Source organism: Triplophysa rosa, linkage group LG11 (genome assembly GCF_024868665.1).
Source record: "Triplophysa rosa linkage group LG11, Trosa_1v2, whole genome shotgun sequence".
Lineage (NCBI taxonomy): Eukaryota > Metazoa > Chordata > Actinopteri > Cypriniformes > Nemacheilidae > Triplophysa > Triplophysa rosa.
The window spans coordinates 5,095,329-5,118,245 of NC_079900.1; the positions used below are offsets into that span (position 1 = coordinate 5,095,329).

General features: G+C 39.4%; 2 protein-coding genes across 6 annotated transcripts in view; both read left to right on the forward strand.

The window, feature by feature from the left end:
* Positions 1–787: 787 nt before the first annotated feature.
* rfx1a (regulatory factor X, 1a (influences HLA class II expression)) lies at positions 788–15,804 on the forward strand. 4 transcript variants are annotated; one of them, XM_057346048.1, is made up of 18 exons: positions 788–945; positions 2,840–3,180; positions 3,297–3,406; positions 4,051–4,146; positions 5,457–5,554; positions 5,635–6,070; positions 7,984–8,183; positions 9,510–9,629; positions 9,717–9,847; positions 10,103–10,221; positions 10,345–10,451; positions 10,573–10,724; positions 10,905–11,002; positions 11,294–11,443; positions 11,873–12,081; positions 12,689–12,842; positions 13,294–13,339; positions 13,755–15,804. In XM_057346048.1, exons 2-18 carry the CDS (start codon positions 2,844–2,846, stop codon positions 13,913–13,915), a joined length of 2,724 nt encoding a protein of 907 aa, XP_057202031.1. In that variant the 5' UTR covers positions 788–945; positions 2,840–2,843; the 3' UTR covers positions 13,916–15,804. The 4 variants fall into 4 exon arrangements, with proteins under 4 accessions (XP_057202031.1, XP_057202033.1, XP_057202034.1 ...); XM_057346050.1 differs by having other exon boundaries at positions 8,002–8,183; XM_057346051.1 differs by having other exon boundaries at positions 5,635–6,019.
* Positions 15,805–21,913: 6,109 nt separating this feature from the next.
* Positions 21,914–22,917, forward strand: part of grin2ca (glutamate receptor, ionotropic, N-methyl D-aspartate 2Ca) — a 59,062-nt gene continuing 58,058 nt past the window's right edge. The window contains exons 1-2 of one of the 2 annotated variants that reach the window (XM_057345419.1): positions 21,914–22,324; positions 22,506–22,910. The gene's annotated coding sequence lies outside the window, so the exon portion shown is untranslated. The remainder of the gene's footprint in view (positions 22,325–22,505; positions 22,911–22,917) is intronic. The other variant, XM_057345418.1, reaches the window with a different exon arrangement.

The following is a 22,917-nucleotide window of genomic DNA, read 5'->3' on the forward strand; positions in this document are numbered from 1 at the left end:
AATGCTTGTATTACCTTCTTTTTTGTATGCATAATTTATGCTTTATCTTTTCCCTTTTTCAGACGAAGTAATGACTGTGAGGGGTAGGAGTTAAGAGACACACAAAGATGTGGCGAGCATGGCATTTTCAAAGTGTGATAACACAGTCGGTTGCACACAGCAATCACCTTTGAAACCACAAAGGTGAAGGTCCCCAATATCCAAATGACAAGCGAACAATGCATTTGTAATTAAAGTGAAGATAACACTGACAAAAGCATGACATTTTGAGAGACATTAAATAAAATGTTCCTAGTTGATCAGAACTGCCATAACTCCCATAAACTGATCAGAACATTGCCTGAAGTCATGTAATGGCTTTTTTCAAATATGCAAACATCACGTTTAAACATCAGTTTTATATGATCTTATATGAATTAATTTAGAATAATAAAGAACTGCTCAAATTTCTGTTTTATTTAATGCCTTTATTTATTTGATTTATGTATTATAAAATACTTTTCAAGAGTAAATTGTATACCTTATAATATACTAAATAATATTTTAAAAGAACGCTAAAACTCTAAAACGATGTGGGTATATATATATATATATATATATATAAATGTGGAAGCTTATAAATACAAACAAAACATCACGGCAGATGTCACGACTGAAGCACGTCTATGATTGACATATTCCGGACTATATGTTCCATATTTCGCATTCGCTCCACAGTCCCACCAATGAGGTGAGGGTATTGTATTTGGACCAATCAGACGGCGCGAGGGGGGCGGAACCACCGCGAGTGGGTAGCAACAGTTGCCCGGGTGAGGAAGAAGCGCCATAGCCACGGTAGTCGTGGTGACAAGAACCCAGCAACGAGAATCAACAACAACAACCCGATTCATTGAATAAAACGTATTAAATCAAAAGTACCGCTGGAAAAGTCACTCGGGATAAGAGGTGATTTCGTATTTTATATTTCATACCAAGTCACAGTGTGTCGAAAACAGAAACAGGTGCGAGGGATGATGATATTATTTTTTAGCGTATACAGTATCTACGTCCGATAACCGTTAATAGTGTCCGGGATTGCTAAGCGATCGAGTCGCGCGCTAGCCGGGGACGTCTCGCAAACGATACTCGTTACCACCGGGCTCACCGAAAGCTGCTCGTTGTTATGGCGATATTGTAGATAGGTTGTACAAAATGGCGGGTGTTGTTTCCAATATTACGCGAGTCTCCGTACACATTGCTGGCTGGAAAGCCTCCCTTTCATTCGGCTAGCGTTGCTATGGAGCCAGGTGTTGAAAATAAACGCCGTTGGCATAGTTACACCGACGACCACGTTGACAAACCCGCGGTTATTGCTGGATAAACCTGCTTGAAACGGATGTCTTTTGGTCTTGAAAACCTTATTGAGCGTCGATTGCCAATGGATGGTTATTAGATGTTATAATGTATCGAAATGCCTCCCGTTGGATCCAGCGCTTCGTAAAAGATACGACAGCCTACATTGTAACAATGCAAATAGCAGCACCAGGAAATTTGATGGCGCAGATACTTCCATAGGGGAATTAACCATGGTTTTATTATAGTAAAATTGAGGTAACCATGTTGTCTTGGCAGACCGAATTTAACTAAATATACCATGGTTAATTTACTATAGTGAAACCATGAAAAATGTCGTTACTATGGTTGTACTACAAGTTTTAGACATTTAAAGCATAGTTCATTTTTGTGCCTATAATTGTTACGTGTGCACAATACAGTTCTGTTGTGTATTGTTGTATTATTGCTACTTTTTACCACCATATATGGAAATGGTGTTTTATTGACCTTTTTAAAGAGTTTCTTTATTGCCGTGTGTTTTAGCTGACTGATAAGCCAGTGTTTTTTTCTATTATTCTAAAGGCACCAACAACATAGATTTAAAAATCATAGATCACTGAAAGTAAATTTTTTATTAAAGAAATGTGAATTTGTTATCTTTATTTAGATTTTGACCTTTTTGTTGATACATTTCGCTTTGTATTCTTGATAATGGTGTGTGTCCTCGTTCATTTGCAAGCAGTGATCAGGTTTCTGGTAATAAGACACCAAACGCTCTGCCCTAACCTTCCCTTCACTGCTTGCTGGGCAACAATGGTTGTAGACTTTAGAGTTTTCTTTTACATTCTTTGTTCCAAATATCAAGTGATATATAGATGGGGTTCAAAGCAACAACACAAACCAACGTTACTGCACTTTTGTGGCCCAAAATTAACTTCCGGTACACATCCGTGAAGAATAGAGTCCCTGTAGATTATTTCTGATTGCAAGCAAAAGAAATAACAAGTAAATTACATTAGCTAGCAAGTAAGCCAGTATTATTTTGGGTTACCAGTTGAAAAACCGGCACTTGGCTAAACTTGAATGCGACAAAGTTACACGACCCATTCAAATTGTTTATTTAATCAAATGAATATACAATCAAATTCAACAAATTGTTTATTTATACAATTATTATACAATAAAATATTAATATAAATTAATATGAATATAAACGGATTAAAATAGTATTATATTATTAGCCACTAGCCAGACCAGTAAACAAACGCAGATGTTAATCACATGTTATCTCATGTTAATCACAGTTCACATGCTGTTAACATGAATGAGGCCTCAAATAGTAGACTGTGTTATCTTATTTCTCTTTTCTACCTGGTGGATGATAAAATAGGTCATAATAAATCCCATAGGCTTGTGTTAAAGGAGGGACCCGAGTCATGCCAAAGGACCAGAATATCACTCCAGACTCCAGGTTGAGTCTGATTGTATAGTAAACCTGTGATTTATCTTTCCTCTTTTCATTCAGTCCAATGGCAACTCCAGCGTATGTGAGGGAGCTGCAGCAGACCTCCCAGCCCCAAACCAGTGTTGTGACAACATCAGGGCAGTCTGCCACGGTGACTGCGACCCCGCAACAGTTCCTGGCTGAACTTCAGACGACTGGCCCTTTAGCCTCAACGGCCCTGCCGGCCGGCCGAACCACACCTCCTCCCGCACAAGCCCAGAAGAGCCAGGCCATAATCCAGACCCCACCCACCCAAGCTCCGCCCACTCAGACTCAGTATGTCACGGCTGAGATTCAGAGCTCACCTACGCAGTCCAGCAATGCCCAGAATACACCACAGTACATTGTTGTCACGGTCACAGGTGAGGAGGGAAAACGCCAATGACAGTACAGAAATGGACAGTTTTGGGAGTATTTAGTATTTCCCATTTATTCTTTAATGTTCAACAGTTGTCTCTCATATTCTCTTTACCTGCAGAGGGATCTCTACATTCCAGTGACTCTGTATCTGACTCCAGTCCTCCATCGGCTGTCGTACAGACTGGTGTTCCCACCCAGGTGGTGCAGCAGGTACAGACGGCCCAACAGGTAAATACAATCTCAATTCACCTGAACAATCCCACCCACATACAGTGTAGCGGTCTCAAGCTTAAACTTAATAAACATTTAAATATATGGCCAATTTGGGAATAATCTGTCTGACTTTCAAAATCTCATCAAATTCTAGGCCATGGTTATAAAGAGGATCTTTTGCTTTTTGTAATAAAACCATCCGGAAAAACAGTGCGCAAGAATAGCATTTTCTGTTACCACAGAGGAAACCGCAGACTTATATAGGTGTGCCAAAGGCCATTTGGTTTGGAGTTAAGAAGTTTAACCAACAGTTAAACAGTGTTGCTCATTTTGATAGTTTTCATTGTTTAAATATTTGCAAAACACACAATATAATGTTGTTTTTATAATACAATATAATTAAATTATGGTTGAGTAATATAGTGAGTTGGAATATAATAACAAATACAAAAGACCAGATTTCCATTCTAAGTGCTGCGAATGTGCTTTTCCTTGATAGGGTTTATTCTGTAACTTTTCTGTGAGGGTATTTCCACACATTCGAGCTGTGAACTGTTGTGGTGTTTCGCACACATAAATAGATGGTTGTTTGAACTGCACCAGTGGCCTCTTTATTGAGCTAATCTTTTTCACTTTTTTCCCTCGTAATCTATTAACAGAGGTCAGTGGTTCAGGCCACAGCCCAGCCACCGAAAACAGAGCCGGGCACGCAGCTGAATGTCACTAGTCTACAATCCGTGCACCTGTCACAGGAGGTGAGCTGTCTCTCACATTTCAATATGTCATTATGAGACTAAAGACCCGCACACACTCAGACTGATGCTTATACTTTTTAATGTTTTAATTGTGTTGTGTTTATAATTATGTGATAGTAATGCATGGAAGGAATAATTGACCCAAAAAAGAAACTCGTTAAAATGAGATCTATTGAAAGCATACTGTAACCGATGGGGCTGTCAAATTCGAAAGAGCACAAAACAACAAAAAGTAGTCCATATAACATATAACGCCTTATTCTATCGCTAGTCTTCTGAAACAGTTATTATAGTTTTGTTTTTAGTTTTATTCATATTCTAAATGAAATATGTCAATTTTTTAGAAAGTTTGTATAGGCTTTTGTCATTTTATTATGTAGTTGTTTATTTTTTTATTGCTATATAAGATTCATTTATTTTAGTTTTATGTTTATTATCATTTTAGTGCCTTAAACTTATTTCAGTTTATTTCTGAGGCAACATTTACATTTTGCGTTTAGTTGAAGTTTTTTCAGTCATTTTAAGGACAATATTTGATTTGATTTCAATAAACACAAATGTTTTCAAAGTTTTAGTAAACTATAATAACCTTGTTCTGAAACAATACCATGGCTTTGACTGAGGAAAACAATGAAAAGTAAAAACAGAACAAAAATCACATTTTATGTGTTTGATATGTGTTTTTCTTTTGTATTATGAAATTTGAAAGTTACAGTAGAGGAGGAAAGTGTCAGCAAATAATGACCCAAATTTGAATCTTTTACAAACTGAATGACAGATTTTTCATTTTTTTGGGGTGAACTGTTCCTTTCTCAATTCTGAAATTTGAACTCGATTCTTAAAGCAGACTGACATCTAACCCCCTGATGGCTACTCGCAGAACCCTTTTCTCAGACAGACAGGAGGTGATGCAGGCAGAGAGAGAGAATTAAAGCAACAGAGACAGATAGAGGAGCGGTTGGAGCATAGGGCAGCAGAAGCACTGCTAGAGAAACGCAGTTTAGTTTACAGAGGATTGCTGGATTACGCACCCTCACCATCATGTTTCCCCCCGTCCCTACCGTTCGTCTGTTCACCCGTGAGATTTCCCCTGCCCGTCATGTCACTGGGCTGGGAAACAGATGGATTTACCTACACTGCTATACCTGTGGCAGAAGCACAGTCCTTCCTCTATGAGATGTCAACTGCCCATAGTGTAGGTTTTGACTAAGAACAGAACCCAGTTTACAATTTTGATTTGTATTGATGTGATGTACAACCCTGAATGTGACTTCAAATGTTTGTAATTGTAAATTCTATGTGCATTACAGGTACAGCAACAACTCCAGCAGGTGCCGGTTCAGCATGTGTATACTAACCAGGTGCAGTATGTGGAAGGAGGAGACAACAACTACACAACCAGCACAATGTGAGAATAGAAGAAAAGTAGAATCAATTCATACTGGGATATAGAAATTGAAGCTCAAAATCTTTTTCTTATTCTCACAGTCGCTCCAGCAGTTTTCCTTACACAGAGACCCCTCTGTACACGCAGACCACTGCCGGACAGTACTACGAGACCACCCCTGCCTCCGAGGCCACGTCGCCCGGCACCCCTCTCACCGTCTCCGTAACCACAGGATCCCCGGGATTGTCCATGTTCGTGACGGAGGCAGGCCAGATCGTGGCCAATCCCACGGCCAACGCCGGGGTGGCGGCCATAGTGGCGACTGCTGGGCCGGCGTCCAACGGCTCAGGAGACTCCGGGAGCGAGGCTAATGGCAGCGGCGCTAGTTACGTGATTCAGGGAGGCTACATGCTCGCCGGCGGCGGGAGCGGCAGCAGCAGCAGCGGAAACGGTTACACGCACCCCACCCGCGCCTCTCCGACCACCGTGAGTATAAACGAAGGCGAGGAGAATAGCGTGCCGTCGGCAGACAAAAAGGTACGATGACAGCAGGGGCGGGGCTTAATCGTCACCCATCGTCAATCACACGCACACCAACCCCCCTCTCCACGCTACCCGGAGTATTTCGACGCATGACATCATTGCTCCGGTTCACATGGCAGAAAGCACAGTGAAAGAGCAGCCTGACGCTGTCACAGGGTCTGACGTCAATTGTTATACATTTCAGTTTTATTTTGTGAACTGTGGAGTTATCAGATTGACTTTTGTATCACGGTATTTATAACGACACTCGTGCAGTTGACAAGCGTCACGATTATCTGGCTGAATAAATCATCTCACAGCATTTGATTTACAGGCACGAGTCGTAGCTTTAAGTCCCAGTGAAATTAAAAATGACAATTCTTATTCTTCATGAAATATTGCAGCGTTTGTAGTAAATAGCTTATTAGTGTGGGTCATTTTCTTTTTAAAATGCATGTACTCTCATAATATTCAGTTAAAATATGAAAATGCACTTCCGCCCAGAAATAACTATCCATCTGAAATGACATAAATTAGACAGGTTGGCCGCATCCGTTAACTCCTCCCCTTCAACTGTCAGTTTCATTTCAAAATCAATACAACAGCTGTTTTTACACAGCCAATCAATTCGCAGAGAAAAACACAAGCCACGCCCACTAATTTTCTCCTTTGCAATTCCTTTCCACTCAGAAATGTGTCCGAATACGGAATTAAACTGTAAACGAAGTAAACGATCGCAACTTCCGGTTCACGGGGACGTTAATGTAGATTGGTTGATAAAACATTCCTAAGCCATCAAATTTTTTTACTTGGTAGAAACTTAGAGATGTATTTTAAAGGAGAAACCATAAGAAATATTTGAAAACAAATCCTTACAAATTTCGAGACATAACAGCTCTCTTTTGACTTGGGCATAATATATCACATGATATGTTACAATATACAATATAATATAAAGATTAAATGAAAAAAGAATCTTAAATAAAAATAACATTTTTGTTGTCAAAATAGAATATATTATAAAGTCTGTCAAAAAACCCTAAAGACTCAAAGAAACGAATTAAGAAAGAACTTATTAAAGCAGTTAATTTTTCAAAATAAAATAAAAACATTTAAATAAATAGTGTTCTGTTTTTTGCAAAAATACAAGCATATCAACATTTTCAATGTTAATTTGTAAATAAATCTCCAAAGCTCTACTACACATCTTTTTCATTTTTTGTGTATCATTTTTTGATATATTATACCTCAATGTTATACCTATAATGGCAACACCCTAGCATTATAAAAAGATATAAAAACTGTGGTTGTCTTTAACTGTGCTGTCGCGTTCATTGCGGAAAACATACAAATTCAATCATAACCATTTTCATGATATTCATAAGAGATAGGTGGCCTTGCAAATTCTTTTCATACACAGAAACGGCCGTCAATTTTTACTGCATACTCCATAATGTAACTCTAGTCAAAGAACGAGGCATTTCATTGATTTACCGTTCCATTGCATACTCATTGTATGCCACGGCACGCTGAAACATTTGTCAAGAGGCACATGTTTCATTAAGCTGTCAGAATAACCTTATTCTTATGTATAGAAATGGTGAAATAATGACATTTGGTGCAAATTTGAGAACATTGTGAGATACAGTTAACATGAAAATGAAATTTACGCTTTGTATATATACTGTATATATAAAATCCTGCCCTGGCGGGAATGTAAATGCGATTGCAAATTCTGTTTCATGTTGACTTCACCCACAACAGTTTTCGTGACTGCATAACTAAAACGCACATGCATGTCCAGCGTTTGCATGGGAAAGTACACACACGTAATTGCATCTCTACGTTTGTGTGTAACTTGGGGCATCTTTAGCCTGGGCTCTCTGTCTGAGTGTGTGTGTGGCTGTGTGTGTTTCTCATCCCGGCAGCTGTCCTCTGGCCCTCAGGTGCAGTGGTTACTGGATAACTATGAGACAGCAGAAGGGGTGAGTTTGCCCCGATCCACACTCTACTGCCACTACCTGTTACACTGTCAGGAGCAAAAGCTGGAACCCGTCAACGCGGCTTCCTTCGGGAAACTCATACGCTCTGTGTTCATGGGGCTGAGGACCAGGCGCCTGGGCACACGGTGAGAGAAACCGTGAGGTCAGGCGACAGTATCGACTGAACGTAGTGTCTGATATTAGTAATTCAAATAGGTATTCGTGTCACTGCATATTAAAGCTGCAAATGGTTACTGTTTATTTGGTATAACAGTTATTGTCTCATTACCCCAATTTTCAACGGTTAGCTTACAATAATTTATTATAAGCAGAGTTATTATGCTGCGTTCATACCAAACGCGAATTAAGCGATTTGCGCGAGTAAATTACACACAACGTCACAATGCAAAGACGCGAGTAGATGCCAACTCGCGTCGGGCGACATGAATTGACGCAAGTTAAAAAATGTAAACTCGAGCGAAAAATCTACTGTTTGACACGTCCAGACACGGGAAGACACTACCTTGCGCACAATGTTTTTCGCATCACTCACACGAAAATAACAAACTATTCCCGTGAACGTTTAGTGTAAACGCAGCATTACAGTTTTGTTTCCAGTTTTATTTTAGTGTTATTACAATTTTGAAATACGTTTTATTTTTAGATATTATGGTAATTTTAGTTTAGTTTTTAGCAATTTTGTTGTGATTTTGTCATTTTATTATACATTTTTTATATTGCTATAGTTTAATTTATATTTATTTTAGTTTTAGTTTTTCTTTATTTTCAGTTCATATTTTTGATGCCTCAGACTTATTTTTGTTTATTTCTGAGGTAACTTTTCTAATTATCATTTAGTTTAAGTTTTTCAAATAATTTTTAGACTAATATTTTATTTGATTTCAACAGAAATGATTTATTTGGTCTTAGAAAAGTCTTAGATTTATTAGTCTCTTATAGTAACGTTATAAGTCGAGCTGTCGTGTACGATTTTTGTGGAAAATGTCAGCTTGATGTCATTTGACTTCGTATGTAAAGTAACCTGCAATTGTATGTTTCAAACAGAGATGGCGATATAGAGGCAAGTTACGGATTGCAGCTTTAAACTTGTACAGAAGAATGTTCTAACATCATAAATATGACATATTTCACTTCTAAATGCTTGTGTTAATGTTGCGGTTATTGTATGATTTGTTTTATTGTTCATTATTTCACATGACAGTTGTACTCTCTATAAAGTTGATAAAGTAATTGATAGTAAATTGATTTACAAATGATTCTGAAAATTATTTAGTCTTTTCATTAAGAACCTGGATAGACAACGCTGCTGACCATAAAATTTACACTAAATTAACGTACCAATACCAAGCGCGTGTTTCTGAGTCACATGCACGTACACATCATGTCTTCATGACCGTCTGATCCAGGTCACCCAGGTGCACTGAAGCTTTGGTGTGTTTGTTTGTTCGCAGAGGGAATTCTAAATATCACTACTACGGTCTGCGGATCAAAGCGAGCTCGTCCCTGATCCGACTGATGGAAGACCAGCAACACCTGGCCATGAGACAGCAGCCCTTCTCTCAGAAACAGAGGTGGACGCACCTGTTTTCTCACGTACCTCGCTTTAGTGCGCCAGTGCTTTTTTCAGTCCGACTGAATTTTTTGCTCTCGTTCTGCAGGTTGAAGCCGGTCCAGAAGGTGGAGGGAATCACAAACGGGATGTCTTCCGGATCCGGGCAGCAGCAACAACAACAGGGTTCCGGTCTGTCGGACATCAGCACTCAGGTGCAGCAGTACCAACAGTTTCTAGGTGAGTCACAATATCAATACGCGATAAAGCAACATTTAGAGATAAGTTTGACTTCCGTTTTGGAAAATTGAAATCCACAGTTCTGATTTTGCCACTGCATGATGTCACATGACCATGTGGCGTGCATTGAGATTAGTTAATAAAAAGTGAATTGAATGCATAAGTGAGTCTTGCTTGGTTGAAACTAAAAACTACAAAACAAAGTCTGAAAGAAAGTACAGTGTTTATTTTATCATATGGTTTCTGTATCCTCAGATGCATCTCGAGCTCTCCCAGAATTCCCTGATGTCGACCTGCAGGGTAAAGCATTACCAGAGGGCATTGAGCTAGAACATCTCAAGGGCTTTCAGCTGCTCTACAGAGAACACTGCGAGGTCAAAACTCTTTCTCTGAGTGGTGCTCTTTAATATTATCTTTATTATCTTAATATTTGTGTTTGTCAGTGCATTAAATGAAGGCTTTTGTTAATATATGTGTGTCATGTTCCAAACCTTCAGGCCATTCTGGATGTGATGGTCAACCTGCAGTTTCCTCTGGTGGAGACGCTGTGGAAAACATTTTGGAGGTTCAGCGAAAATCAGGCAGGAGACGCAGCGTTAGCTGTGTATGTTTGTTTCTTAACTACTGATTCCTTAAGATTTGTCTTATTGTGGCAGACATGACTGAAAAGGGAAGAGATTAAGATTGAGAAGATGAAGATGAGAAAGATCTTCAATCTTTCACAGGCACGATGAATCGGAGAAGCGACTGCCCAAGTCATGTCTCGTTCTGCTCTGTAAATATGATCCAGTGTTGCGCTGGAGCCGCGACTGCGACAACACGCTGTACCAGGGCCTGGTGGAGATGCTCATCCCTGACGTTCTGAGACCCATTCCCAGTGAGTTCCTCAACGTTCTCGCACATTCGTTGATTCGCCAGTTTTCTCCTCATCCTTACCATCTTGTGGGCCAACAGTCGGGTGGCTGGGGCGACCATGATTAACCACTCCACAGACTGCACATAACACAACAGCACATTCAGCTTTATGCGTTTTGAAGTAACTTAACGCTTTCCACAGGTGCCTTAACGCAAGCCATCCGAAACTTCGCCAAGAGCCTTGAGAGTTGGCTGACTAATGCCATGATGAACATTCCTGAGGAGATGGTTCGTGTCAAGGTCAGTGACATTTAGGTCATTCATATCTGCTTGCGTGTTAGTGATCCGTATCACTTTCCAGCCTCAGTCACCGTTCACAGTCCCTTTGTGGAGAAAGCAATGAAAGCAAATGGTGACTGAACGTGACATGACAGAATTTTCATTTTTGAGTGACTGTCCCTTTCACTATCCCTACTCCAACAGTACTGCTATGATCGTTTTTCATAGAAATGTTTTGTCTGTGTACATTGTAAATACCCACAATTCTCTTTTTTCTCCTTTTACTGTGAACTGGCCCATCGTCTTGTTCAGGTGACGTCTGCGAGCGCGTTCGCGCAGACCCTGCGCAGGTACACCTCTCTGAATCACCTGGCCCAGGCAGCACGTGCCGTACTGCAAAACACGGCACAGATCAGCCAGATGCTCAGCGACCTCAACCGAGTGGACTTCGCCAACGTGCAGGTGTGTGCGACCGGACAAATCAATGAGATGCGAAGATGAACGCTTTCACACATGAGCTCAACTCCAGTTTTCGTCTGCCGCCTGTCTGAGAGGAAGTCTGCCAAGTGTGTGTGTGTGGGTGTTTGTCGTCAGTGTAACTGTCAGGGAAAGGAAACTCAAGTCAGTTTGGCATAACATGATTGGTGTTACTGAAAGTGATTACAAAGCAGATTTAGTTTACATTATATGTATTACAGGGACAGTCCCCTTGTCATGACTATGGGTTGGGTATCTTCCTCCACTTTAGTAATTAGTGTAGAGCTTAAAACAGAACGCCGCACAACTATCTATGGTTCAGAAGGGCACTACTTGAAAAGTTTTAAGTTGACTTTTTCAAGCACATAGCAATGACCAAGAATAGCATTGTGCTAAGGTTTTGTTTCTCTGTAGGAACAGGCCTCTTGGGTTTGCCGATGTGAGGACCGGGTCGTCCAGCGATTGGAGCAGGACTTTAAACTGACCCTCCAGCAGCAGAACTCTCTTGAACAGTGGGCGGCCTGGCTGGATGGTGTGGTCTCACAGGTCTTAAAGCCATACCAGTCGAGCGCGGCCTTCCCTAAAGCAGCTAAACTCTTTCTGCTCAAATGGAGCTTTTACAGGTGAGTGTCACATCACAGGTGCATTTCTGTACTTAAAACGCTACACATAATAAAAATGTACTAAATTAACTCAACCTATATTTGCAATCAACTTTTGGGGGGAGATTTTTTTATTCTGTAGCAATTTATTCTGGAATAGCCCTTTTTTAAAAGATTTATGTTTTTATCTGATTTCTTGACTTACATTTTAGCTAAAACATGACTGTATTAAAGGGCCGGTTCACCCAAAAATGAAAATTCTTTCATTTATATTTACTTACCTTTATGTCATTCAAAACCTGTATGACTTACTTTCTTGTACAGAACACAAGGAATGATATTTTGAAAAATGTTGGTAACTGAACAACACAGACCTCATTGACTTCCCTTATATAAACACATAACCACTAAGACATTTCTCAAAATATCTTCTTTTGTGTTCCACAGAAGAAAAGTCTTATACCGGTTTTGAATGACACGAGAGTGAATAGATAATTACATCATTTTTATTTTGGGGTGAACTGGTCCTTTAAGGGTTGCCTAGGTAGACAACACACTAGGTTTTCGAACAGAGCCACTAGCACTAGTTTAATAACTCTTGTCTTTCTCGCTCTTCCTGCATCTTCAGCTCTATGGTGATCAGAGATCTGACCCTCCGCAGCGCAGCCAGCTTCGGCTCATTTCATCTCATCCGTCTGCTCTATGATGAATACATGTATTACCTGATAGAGCACAGAGTCGCTCAAGCCAAGGGAGAAACACCTATCGCTGTCATGGGAGAGGTACAAAAACAGTCAAAAAAACGTTGTGCAATTTAGACATTTAATTTCAGTTTCTCGAGCTATAAAGAATTATATTTGAGATGAAGAAACACAAGAAATCCTGCAGCGAAAATTGTATAAGAACCCTTATCCATATATTCAGGCAGCCTAAATCTATAGAAGATCTCCAAGATGCTTAGCTAAACTTCCTACCAATAACTGTGTGCAAGAGATGAGAATTGGTGCTGTTTTAAAAGATAAGGGTGATCACCAAGTTTTGGTTGATTTTTGATTTACTGTGCATGTATGAACACTACAGGCTACTGTTTTTACACAGTACTGTACTTGCATAATCTCTTTTGAGCCAAAACAAAAGTGCGTCACTGTTTTCAAAACAGGATATAACAGAGGAACTGTTGCAAGAATGCAAGTTGTCTAAATGTGGTAATTCTCGATTTTGCTCTCGTTTAAGTTTGCAAGTCTTGGCCGAAGTTTAAACCCACTGGATCCTGATAAAGGTTAGCTCCTAAACTATTCTTCCTCTTTATTTATTTATTTATTTAGCGCTGTTGGTGGTGTTTGCTGTGGGAATAAAGGGATAGTTCACCCAAAAAAAAAAAATTCTGAACACAAAAGATGATAGTTTGAAGAATGTTGGTAACCAAACAACCCATTGACGTTTAATGTATGGACACGAAGCCAATGCAAGTCAATGGGTACCGCCGTTGTTTGGTTACCAACATTCTTTAAAAAATCTTTTATTTTCTGCAGAAGAAAGAAAGTCATACAGGTTTGAAATGACAAGATGGTGAGTAAATGATTACAGAATTTTCATTTTTGGGTGAACTCCACTATAAGGATTTGAACCAATTCCAAAGTATTTAACTTCGGTACTCGTCCAGCATCATTTGTTTCTTGTTGTGTTTGTTTCAGATGATGAAGAGGAGGAGGAGGAAGACAGCGAGGACGAGTGCCAGGAGTTGTCTTTGCAGTCGGATGGCGGCACCATCGGCGACGAATCTCTGGAACCGCCCGCCAAACTGGCTCGAACCGACCAGAGGGTCCTGTTCAGCACAGGCAGCATGGACAACTGAGAACTTACAATACACACATGCATATAAACGCAGATACAGACGTACAACGTGCACACACACACACACACACACACACATCATTTGTGCACCTAAACCAACACACACATCTGTAAAGTGCTGCAGCCTATACACATTTACACATCCCTGAACATTTTCCTGCCTGTCAATGTCTCAAATATAAACATTACGCACTGTAACGCACACGTGACTCATAACATGAACACAGTCACCTCCCAAAGTTTCATATCGAGAAACAGGGTCGTGAAACGTACCCGGCTCTTCTGTAACGCGTCTGGGTGGTTATCAGTCACAAAAAAAAAAAGAGTTTTCGAATCTGAACTTCATTTTGTCTGAATACAAACAAAAACTGCTGCAGACTCTTACATTCTGTTCGTGATGGGCCGAGCTCTGATTGGCTACTAAATTCAAAGTTGTTATTCAATCTTTTACAGCCTATAAGGATGGGACTGCATCTGTGTAGTGAGAAAAATAATCACCTATTAGTGTCTGTTTGTGTGTTGATGTATCCTTTCTGCCTTTCCGTGTGTTCTTCGTGTGGTGGCGAGTGAACCTTATCGTTTTAATTGGCTGGGATGAAAAGTGTGTGGTTTCGTGACTGTGTGTGAAATTGCACGTGTGAATGACAGTTCTGATTCTCAACAAATGTTGATAGTTGTTTTGTCAGTGGTATTTTGAAAGACATACAGCCTTTTTTTCAGTTCTGAATGCCTTTGGCGACTGCCATGTCATTTGCTGTTTATAGCATATTATAGCCCAGCTTTTTGGAAAAACTCAGTTTCCCACAAGCCTCTGGGTACGTGCTTTTTTTTAGGGCTAGTCTATGCATACCTCTGAAAACAGTTTGTCATTTAGCACTACCGTGGTCTTTGGCATTCATGAAAAAGCTAGAAAGAAGAGATTCACTTCTCATTTCATTTTTTGAGATTTATGTTATGTGGTCGTATGACGTTTTACTGTCCTATTTTATTTGTTGCACTTTTTCCTTTTGCCATATGTCGTTCTAAACATGCAAGACATTAAATGTTTCCAGCCTTATGTTTTATGGTCACAAGTGACAATCTGTGTGTACAGTGTTGTCTCACACTGTGTAGTGAATATGTGATGGTTTGCTGTGTATTTGGGATTTTGTGGATAAGATATTTACTAAAACCCTTCTAACACACTTGACATGAGCACTGCCCCATGATGTCCCGTAAGTAGAAAAATTAAAGGAGGATTTCTGCAAAAAATGATTCGCTCACCCCTAATGTCGTTCCAATCTTTTGTGCATTTCTGCTTTAATAGAACAATTCATTTTTGTGCTCCACAGACAAAATAAACAACATGCGAGTTTGAAATGACATTAGGATGAGCAAATAACCAAATTGATATGTCTTGTATAGTATATTAAGTGAAACATACTTTTATCAACCTTTTGTGTGTTGTTTATGACCACTGGCCTTGTTCGACCCTGTTTAAAGTACTTGTATTCCATCTCGTTCTATATAGATGTAAACTAGGATTAATGCTACTGTATATTTGACAGAATAGTAATCTGTGATGTAGCGCACAAGGTGTTGACTGATCTCAGACCAGCATGTTCTTTCCCCTTCGATTCTCTTGATAGAACCACAAGAAGACATATCACAAAATCTGTAGATCCTCTCTCTTTATGACAGCGAGAGATCCTCTCTCTTTATGACAGCGATTTTCATAACAAAATGAATTTCCCCTTTTCACGGTCGCTTCGGTTTCTTGCTCAAGAAGAAAAAAATGTGTGGCAGTGTTTGAGTAACCATGGGAATGGTTGTGCCTTTGAAGTTATCAAATGAAATCCAGATGTTTTTAATTTAAAATATGAATAAATGAATGATTTCTATAATTGTGAATGGTTTCAAATATTGAGTTGGTTTGTCAGTTTTATCCTTCAGAAAATTCACACCGTCATAACAAGTGAACAGACTACAACTGAACTTGGCCGTGCAACATCCTGTTCAGAAAGGTGAACGTGAAAAAGACTCATCTCGTGCGGTCATGAGAAAGCATTTGAGCTGTTGCATGCAAAGGTGCTTTCCTGTCAGTAATATACAGTGATTTCTGAGAAAACATCTCTGCAGAGAACTGAAACAGCAGCTCTGAATGCATCTCACAAACAGAACAACCAACGTCATAAATCGAAGATGGGACAGAGAAGCATAAAAGTATATTCTATTTAAACATTTCTAATAGAAAAATGGACATATATAAGAACATATTATTCAAATAACTAATTTACAGAGAAGCATCACACTGTAAAACTTTGCTGTAATTTCGCAGCAGGTTTGCCAGTAACTTACTGTAGATTTAACGTACAATTTTGTTTTAAGCATAAACTTATCTAGTTTATATATTTTTCTTTCATAAAACAAGACTAAATATATTGGGTCACTTTTTTTGTTATGTAAATGTATCGTAATTTAAGAAGTTTGAAATATTTTTACAGAAAACGCGAAAAATGCTAAGGAAGAATGTCATTTTTTTGCAGTGTTGCTGTGCTAATGCCAGTCTCTTCTTGCTCATTTTGAATCTCAAAAGTCAAAGTGTTTTCATTTCGATTAAAGTCATTGAAAACAGTACTAATTGGAAAGTATATTTAGTAGTAATTATGTCACTGTAAATTACTGGCAAACCTGCTGCAAAAACTACAGCAAAGTTTTACGGTGCACGTTTTCGTAGAATTGTGATCAGTTTCAATACAATATTTAGTGAAATAAGATAAATCAGTGTAAAGCTTTGGGGTTTGATTCCAGTTTGTTACTTATCGTGATTCATGTTGAGACCACAAAGGGCATGTTTTGAAAAGTTGATCTATTAAAGTTTATAAACTCAGAACAATACAGAATGAATTCAAACATAACAATTTATTAGCCAGGTAAGGGAAGCATAATTCAAAATCCAATTCAAGATTCAATTCAATAATCAATGGCAATCAATATAATTCAATAACAAATAATAGAAAATCATAAGAAATAAAGCAAAGAGAAGTTCAATGTTGCACACCTGGCAAGAGACGACACACAGGAATTTGTGCGGGAGATCTGGCTACACATTCCCTGATATTTTTGCCAACCTCCCTTAAATACCAAACCAGAACAAAGCATTATGGAAATATTCTTTAGAGTTAGGAATTTGGCTGTGATTGGGTCTTGTGATCCCTGGGGCTGTACTCAGTCTGCATACAGTAGGTGATTGGAGAAAGTTACCAAATGTGTGAGAAATGTTCTTTGTTTCTCAGGAGAAGAATGTCTCTGGTCAGGACATCTTGGCTCCGACCTTACACATCTTGATCTAAGTGAATATTTACCAGACGGAACGGAGGCGTTGGCCGCTTAGACGGACGTAGGCCTATTATAAATGCGAATGCACGCAACGCGAATGCAAAAGACACGTTATGCATGCACCCATCCCCCCCCCTCCCCGTCGATAGAGTCGGTGGGGGCCTAAGAATGCCAGGGCCGATTTTTCTTCCCAGTCCAGCCCTGCTGAACAAAGAGGGCATTTTTTATTGGAGAAAACCCCCCATAAATAGAAATACAAAATACAGCTACAGCTATAGAGGGGAAAAGTCAAGAGATCGCTCCAGTTTTGCATTTCTGCATGTTTGTGTTAATTCTAGTTAACTAAATAAACCTCAGAAATGTCACCCAACAGCAATGTGGAAGACTGACAGCATGCAAAGACGCATGAAAGTGATGTAAACAATTGGCTTATACCATAAAATACTTTTAAGTAATCCTAAAACAACAACTTAACTTCTTAACAACTAACTTAAAGGTTCTTCAATGAACCGAAGAGAGCGCACGTCACTCCTTTCTTCATTAGGTTACATTGGCTCATATTTGCTCCCATCAAATTCAAAGCTCTGCTCTTGGCCTACAAGACCACCACTGGTTCGGCACCCCCATATCTTCACTCGCTAATACAGATTTATGTACCCGCCAGATCCCTGCGCTCTGCAAATGAACAACATCTTGTAGTGCCATCCCAAAAAGGGAAAAAATCACTCTCACGTACCTTCTCTGGATCTGTTCCACATTTGTGGAATGATCTGCCCGCTGCTACAAGATCTGCAGATTCTGTGGCCATATTTAAGAATCGGCTGAAAACACATCTCTTCCGTCAGCACCTGACCGATCAGTTCTGACTTCTATTTATTTTCTACCCTTTCTATAAGAAACAACAACAACAAAAAACGTATCTTTGTATACTGTGGTGGGCTATAGGAGACCTGTTTTTACTGCACTTATGCTTTTTGTTGTCCTTATTGTTCCAATTGCTTCTATTGTTTACCTCATCTGTAAGTCACTTTGGATAAAAGCGTCTGCTAAATGATTAAATGTAAATGTAAAGTCCCAGTGAAATAAAAAAAATCCATTTTTTTTTAATGAAACATTACAGCGTTTATTGGAAATAGCTTACCAATGTGGGCCATTCTCTTCTTAAAATTCACGTTCCCTCATAATCTTCTGTTAAAATCTAAAAATTCACTTCCGTCCTAGTGACTGTCCATCTTAAATGACGTAAGTTAGTCGGCCTGGGCAGAGCATCCGTTAACTCCTCCCTTCATCTGTCAGTCTGCTCTGCTCCCTGTTCCATTTCAAAATGCAAGGGCTGTTTTTATACATTAATCAATCAAATTGCAGTGAAAACAAACAAACCACGGCCACAATTTTTTCTCATTCTAAATTCCGTTTTCACTCGGAAATGCGTCAGAATACGGAAGTAAACACATTCGCAACTTCCGTTTCATGGGGACTTTAACAAGTTAACTTAAATTTTGCAAATACATACAAAATTTGAAATTTAAGAGAAATGTTGTCACTAGTTAACAGAATGAAAAAGAAAATTTTTCGTAAACATACCTAGAAAGAGTATGCACAGAAAAACTGAAAATAAATTTGGAATGGTCTCTTAAAGGGATTTATGCAGGTTTGGAACAACTTGAGTGTGAGTATATGATGACAGAATTGTCATTTTTGGGTGAACTGTCCCTTTAAGTTTTCTGCGGCTGCATGTTTGCACCAAAACATTTTTATGATGACATTAAGAAATTAAGGAATTCAAAAACAAACAAATGAACATATAGGTCTAATTTGTATTACTATATTTTGCTGTACCAGCAAGTTGACCAGATGTCTACTTCGGTTTGTTGCCATGTAGCATCATTAGAGGGCAGCATAATACTGTGTTTTGTAATGAAGCAACGCATGCAGATTCATACAGTACTAAAGACACATTAGGGATATTGAGTGAGGTAAAAAGGACCTGTGTTGATTATTAAAACTGGTTTCATTTCTATTGGCACTTAAATATAAAGGGCACTATGCGTAAAAAACTTTAAACAGGAGTAGACAAGTTTAAAGGGATAGTTAACCCCAAAATGAAAATTCTATCATCCTTTACCCACCCACAAGTTGTTTTAAAGCTGTGTAAAGTTCGTTGTTCTGCTAAACACTAGGAAAGACAATTGGAAGAATGTTTGTAATCAAACAGTTTTTGGGCACTATTGACTTCCATAGTACAGAAAAAACTACTATGGTAGTCAACAGTGCCCCAGAACTGTTTAGTTTCCCACATTCTTCAAAATATCTTCTTTTGTGTTCAACGGAACTAGCTATTATATGACTTAATCTGTAAAAGCAAAGGCACAAGTGACATTCGAGCAAGAACAAGAGAACATCAGAAAGAAGGAACAGTCAGGCAGGTTTTGGGATGTAAGCTGAGCTGCTGTTGTTGTTCAATACTCCGAGACGTCTGGCTATATTTGGAGACTCCCTTGAGATCCAGGCCATGCCAAATTCGGCCCTTTTCCTCCCATTTCCTCGTATCTAATAATACCAACCTCTTCACACGCAGAGAGGAGAACGCATACTGGTGCGTCAGGATTTCAAACGCACATGCCAGAACCGAGGGTCCATACCTCTCCTCTCTTAAATCTCTCTCCTGTTGTTCAGATCGGCCCGTGCGGCCTTCTAGCGTGTGAAATGGTACGGCCAACTCGTGGAGAGAGAGCATATGTCCATCTATCTCTCTCTCACCCTGACGTGTGTCCTCCTCCGCCCGTGGCCACCTGTGAGACTTCCTGTGCTCCTTCTGCTGTCGCTCCTCTATCCATCTCCAACAGGTACCGCTGACGTGCTAACAGCCACAATCAGCGCTGACGTCTGACCACGGTGACTGTGAGTTTGCTAATTAAAATGTGTTCATGGATTAACATCTTTTGTTGGTCATGGCACAGCATTCCTGTTAAAGAAACATCCTAACCTAAACCCTAACTGTAACTTTTCATTTGGATCAGTGGAAAATATAGTTTGATAAGAATGGCATACAAGCCCAATGCTACACCTAACGTTGACCTGTTATACTAAAACAGAACAGTCCCAGAACCTATATGTATTAGGCAATAGTAATAGTGATGTTTGCATAAACGCCATTATTAGAAGTCTCAGAGGCCTTGAAACTAACATGACTTGGAAATATGACAATGGTAGTCAAAAGTGCTCCAGGACTTTTTGCTTTCCTACATTCTTCAAAATATCTTCTTTTGTGCTCAACGGAACAAAGAAATGTATAAAGTAATTTTTCTATGGTAGTCAATGGTGGCCAAGAACTGTTTGGTTACAGGCATTCTTCCAAATATCTTTCTCTGTGTTCATCAGAACAAAGACATTTACTGTATATAGATTTGGGACAACTTAAAGGGATGACAATTCTGTCATTATTTACTCACCCTCAGGGTGTTCCAAGCCTGTATAAATTTGTTCTGCTGAACGCAAAGGAAGATATTTGGAAGAATGTCAGTGGCCAAACAGTTCTTGGCCACCATTGACTACCATAGAAAAATTACTTTATACATTTCTTTGTTCTGTTGAGCACAAAAGAAGATATTTTGAAGAATGTAGGAAAGCAAAAAGTCCTGGAGCACTTTTGACTACCATTGTCGTATTTCCAAGTCATGTTAGTTTCAAGGCCTCTGAGACTTTCTCATCCCCCATTTACTGGCATAATAGGGAAAATAAATGCTATGGGAGTCAATGGAGGATGAGATCTGTTTGGTTACTGGCATTCTTGCAAATATCTTTCTGTGTGTTTAACAGAACAAAGAAATTTATACAGGTTTGAAATGACAAGTAAATGATGACAGAATTGTCACTTTAAGGGTGAGTAAATGAAGACAGAGTTTTCCTTTTTGTGTGAACTGTTCCTTTAAGTGACACTTTACTGTTATGAATTAAATAATAAGAAGTACAATAAAGAAATAAAAAAAAGAAACCGTAAAGAATGGTGAACGGTGACTGAGCCTGTCAGTCACTAACATTTAACATCTTTTGTTGGTTCAAGTTGGTTCAGAACATCCTGACGGTGAGTAAATAATAACACAAGTTTGTAATTATATATAATGAAAAATATATATAAAAATATATAAATGTATTTTTGGTGAATTATGCCTTTAAAAGCCCATCTTTGATAAACCAATGCTTGTGTTTCAGACCGTTTTATTTCATTTTATTCATGTATGTTGTGTTAGTGTATGTGTGCGAGTATTTGCATAATTTTTAACCATATAATTTTCTCTATTTGAGAGCCTATTAGGTATTTCATACTCATAATACTACTGCATTTAAATCTCCACACTGCCTGTTCTCATCGCATGCTTGCATTAGACTACAGATTTCTCAGCTGATGGTTGTATTAGCCGACTTTATTCCGTGCACACAAACATATTATTGTAAATATGATTATAAAGTGCCATTTGTAATGCCGAAGCATTTCATTCTCCAATCAGTCTTGCACATTGGTGTATTGTATTTGGACTTCAATGTATAAGAATTCCTGACAATCATACAAGCCATCTGTTAAGAAGAGTTAAGACAGTGGAGGAATATAGAATCGGGAGGGTGGGTGGTAGAGCGAGAGCGTAAGAGAGAGAGAGAGTTTGAATAAATCCTTACCACATAATGATTACAGCGCACACGTCCTGCCTCTGAAATGAGTGCAGAAGAAACCAGGATTACAACTACACTAATCTGAGAAGCACATCTGCACGAACATGTAACCCCAGCAAACCATCAGAGGTCGGCGAACGACTGCGATCGGACTGGAACATCACTTCACAGCTTTATTGGATGTCGAGAATCAATTATAAAAAAGCAGTTTAGTACACAATACTACAACCTGAAGCTCAAGGGGAAAACGGAGGCAAAAATATCTGCTGGCTGGGAATCTGCAACTAAAACAAGAAGCTCCGCCTGCCGGCCCCAGCCACCTGTTCGTACAGGCAGCGTTCAATACTCCGGTGCCAGTGTGCGGAAAACCGGTGGCATCTTTTATTGGGGCGAAGAGTGCGTGAGATGGGAAGATGTAAAGAAGGTAAATCAAAAGTGAACATGTTTTTTAAATATGACTGAACAAAGATTTGCTGGTGTTATCATAAAGGGTTCTTTTTGACATGAGAATTTTTTTATCTTACATCTAAATTGTGTTCACTATGGTGATCCTTTTTCATTTGCTCTTGCAGAATTGAATTTGAACACCAATTATATTTTGACAGATTTTGGAACTCGCATCCAATGAGAGCCAAGACGCACATAGCCAGTGACCTTCCCGGACAAGGACGCTTCATACTTCTCGACAGGACAGTTGTGGATAACCGTTCTCCTCTGGCACCAACCCGCTTCTTTCCCTCCGTCTTTCCGCACGAGCCTCCTTGCCTCTCCCTCCCTCCAGCTCACGGACGATGATGTGACCTTCTGCCAAACTGCTAGAGACCATGCCACCGTCACAGTGGGATCTTCTGTCTACACTGAAATAGACTCAAACAGGAGCCGAGAGCAAAGGAAAGAGAGAGAGAGAGAGAGAGTGGGGGGGGACAGGGGACCGGGAAAAAAACCAGGACGAGTCACGGAGGAGAAATGTGCTGTGGGAAGTCCGGGCTGCATGTGGTTTGCCGAAGCAGGTAAATG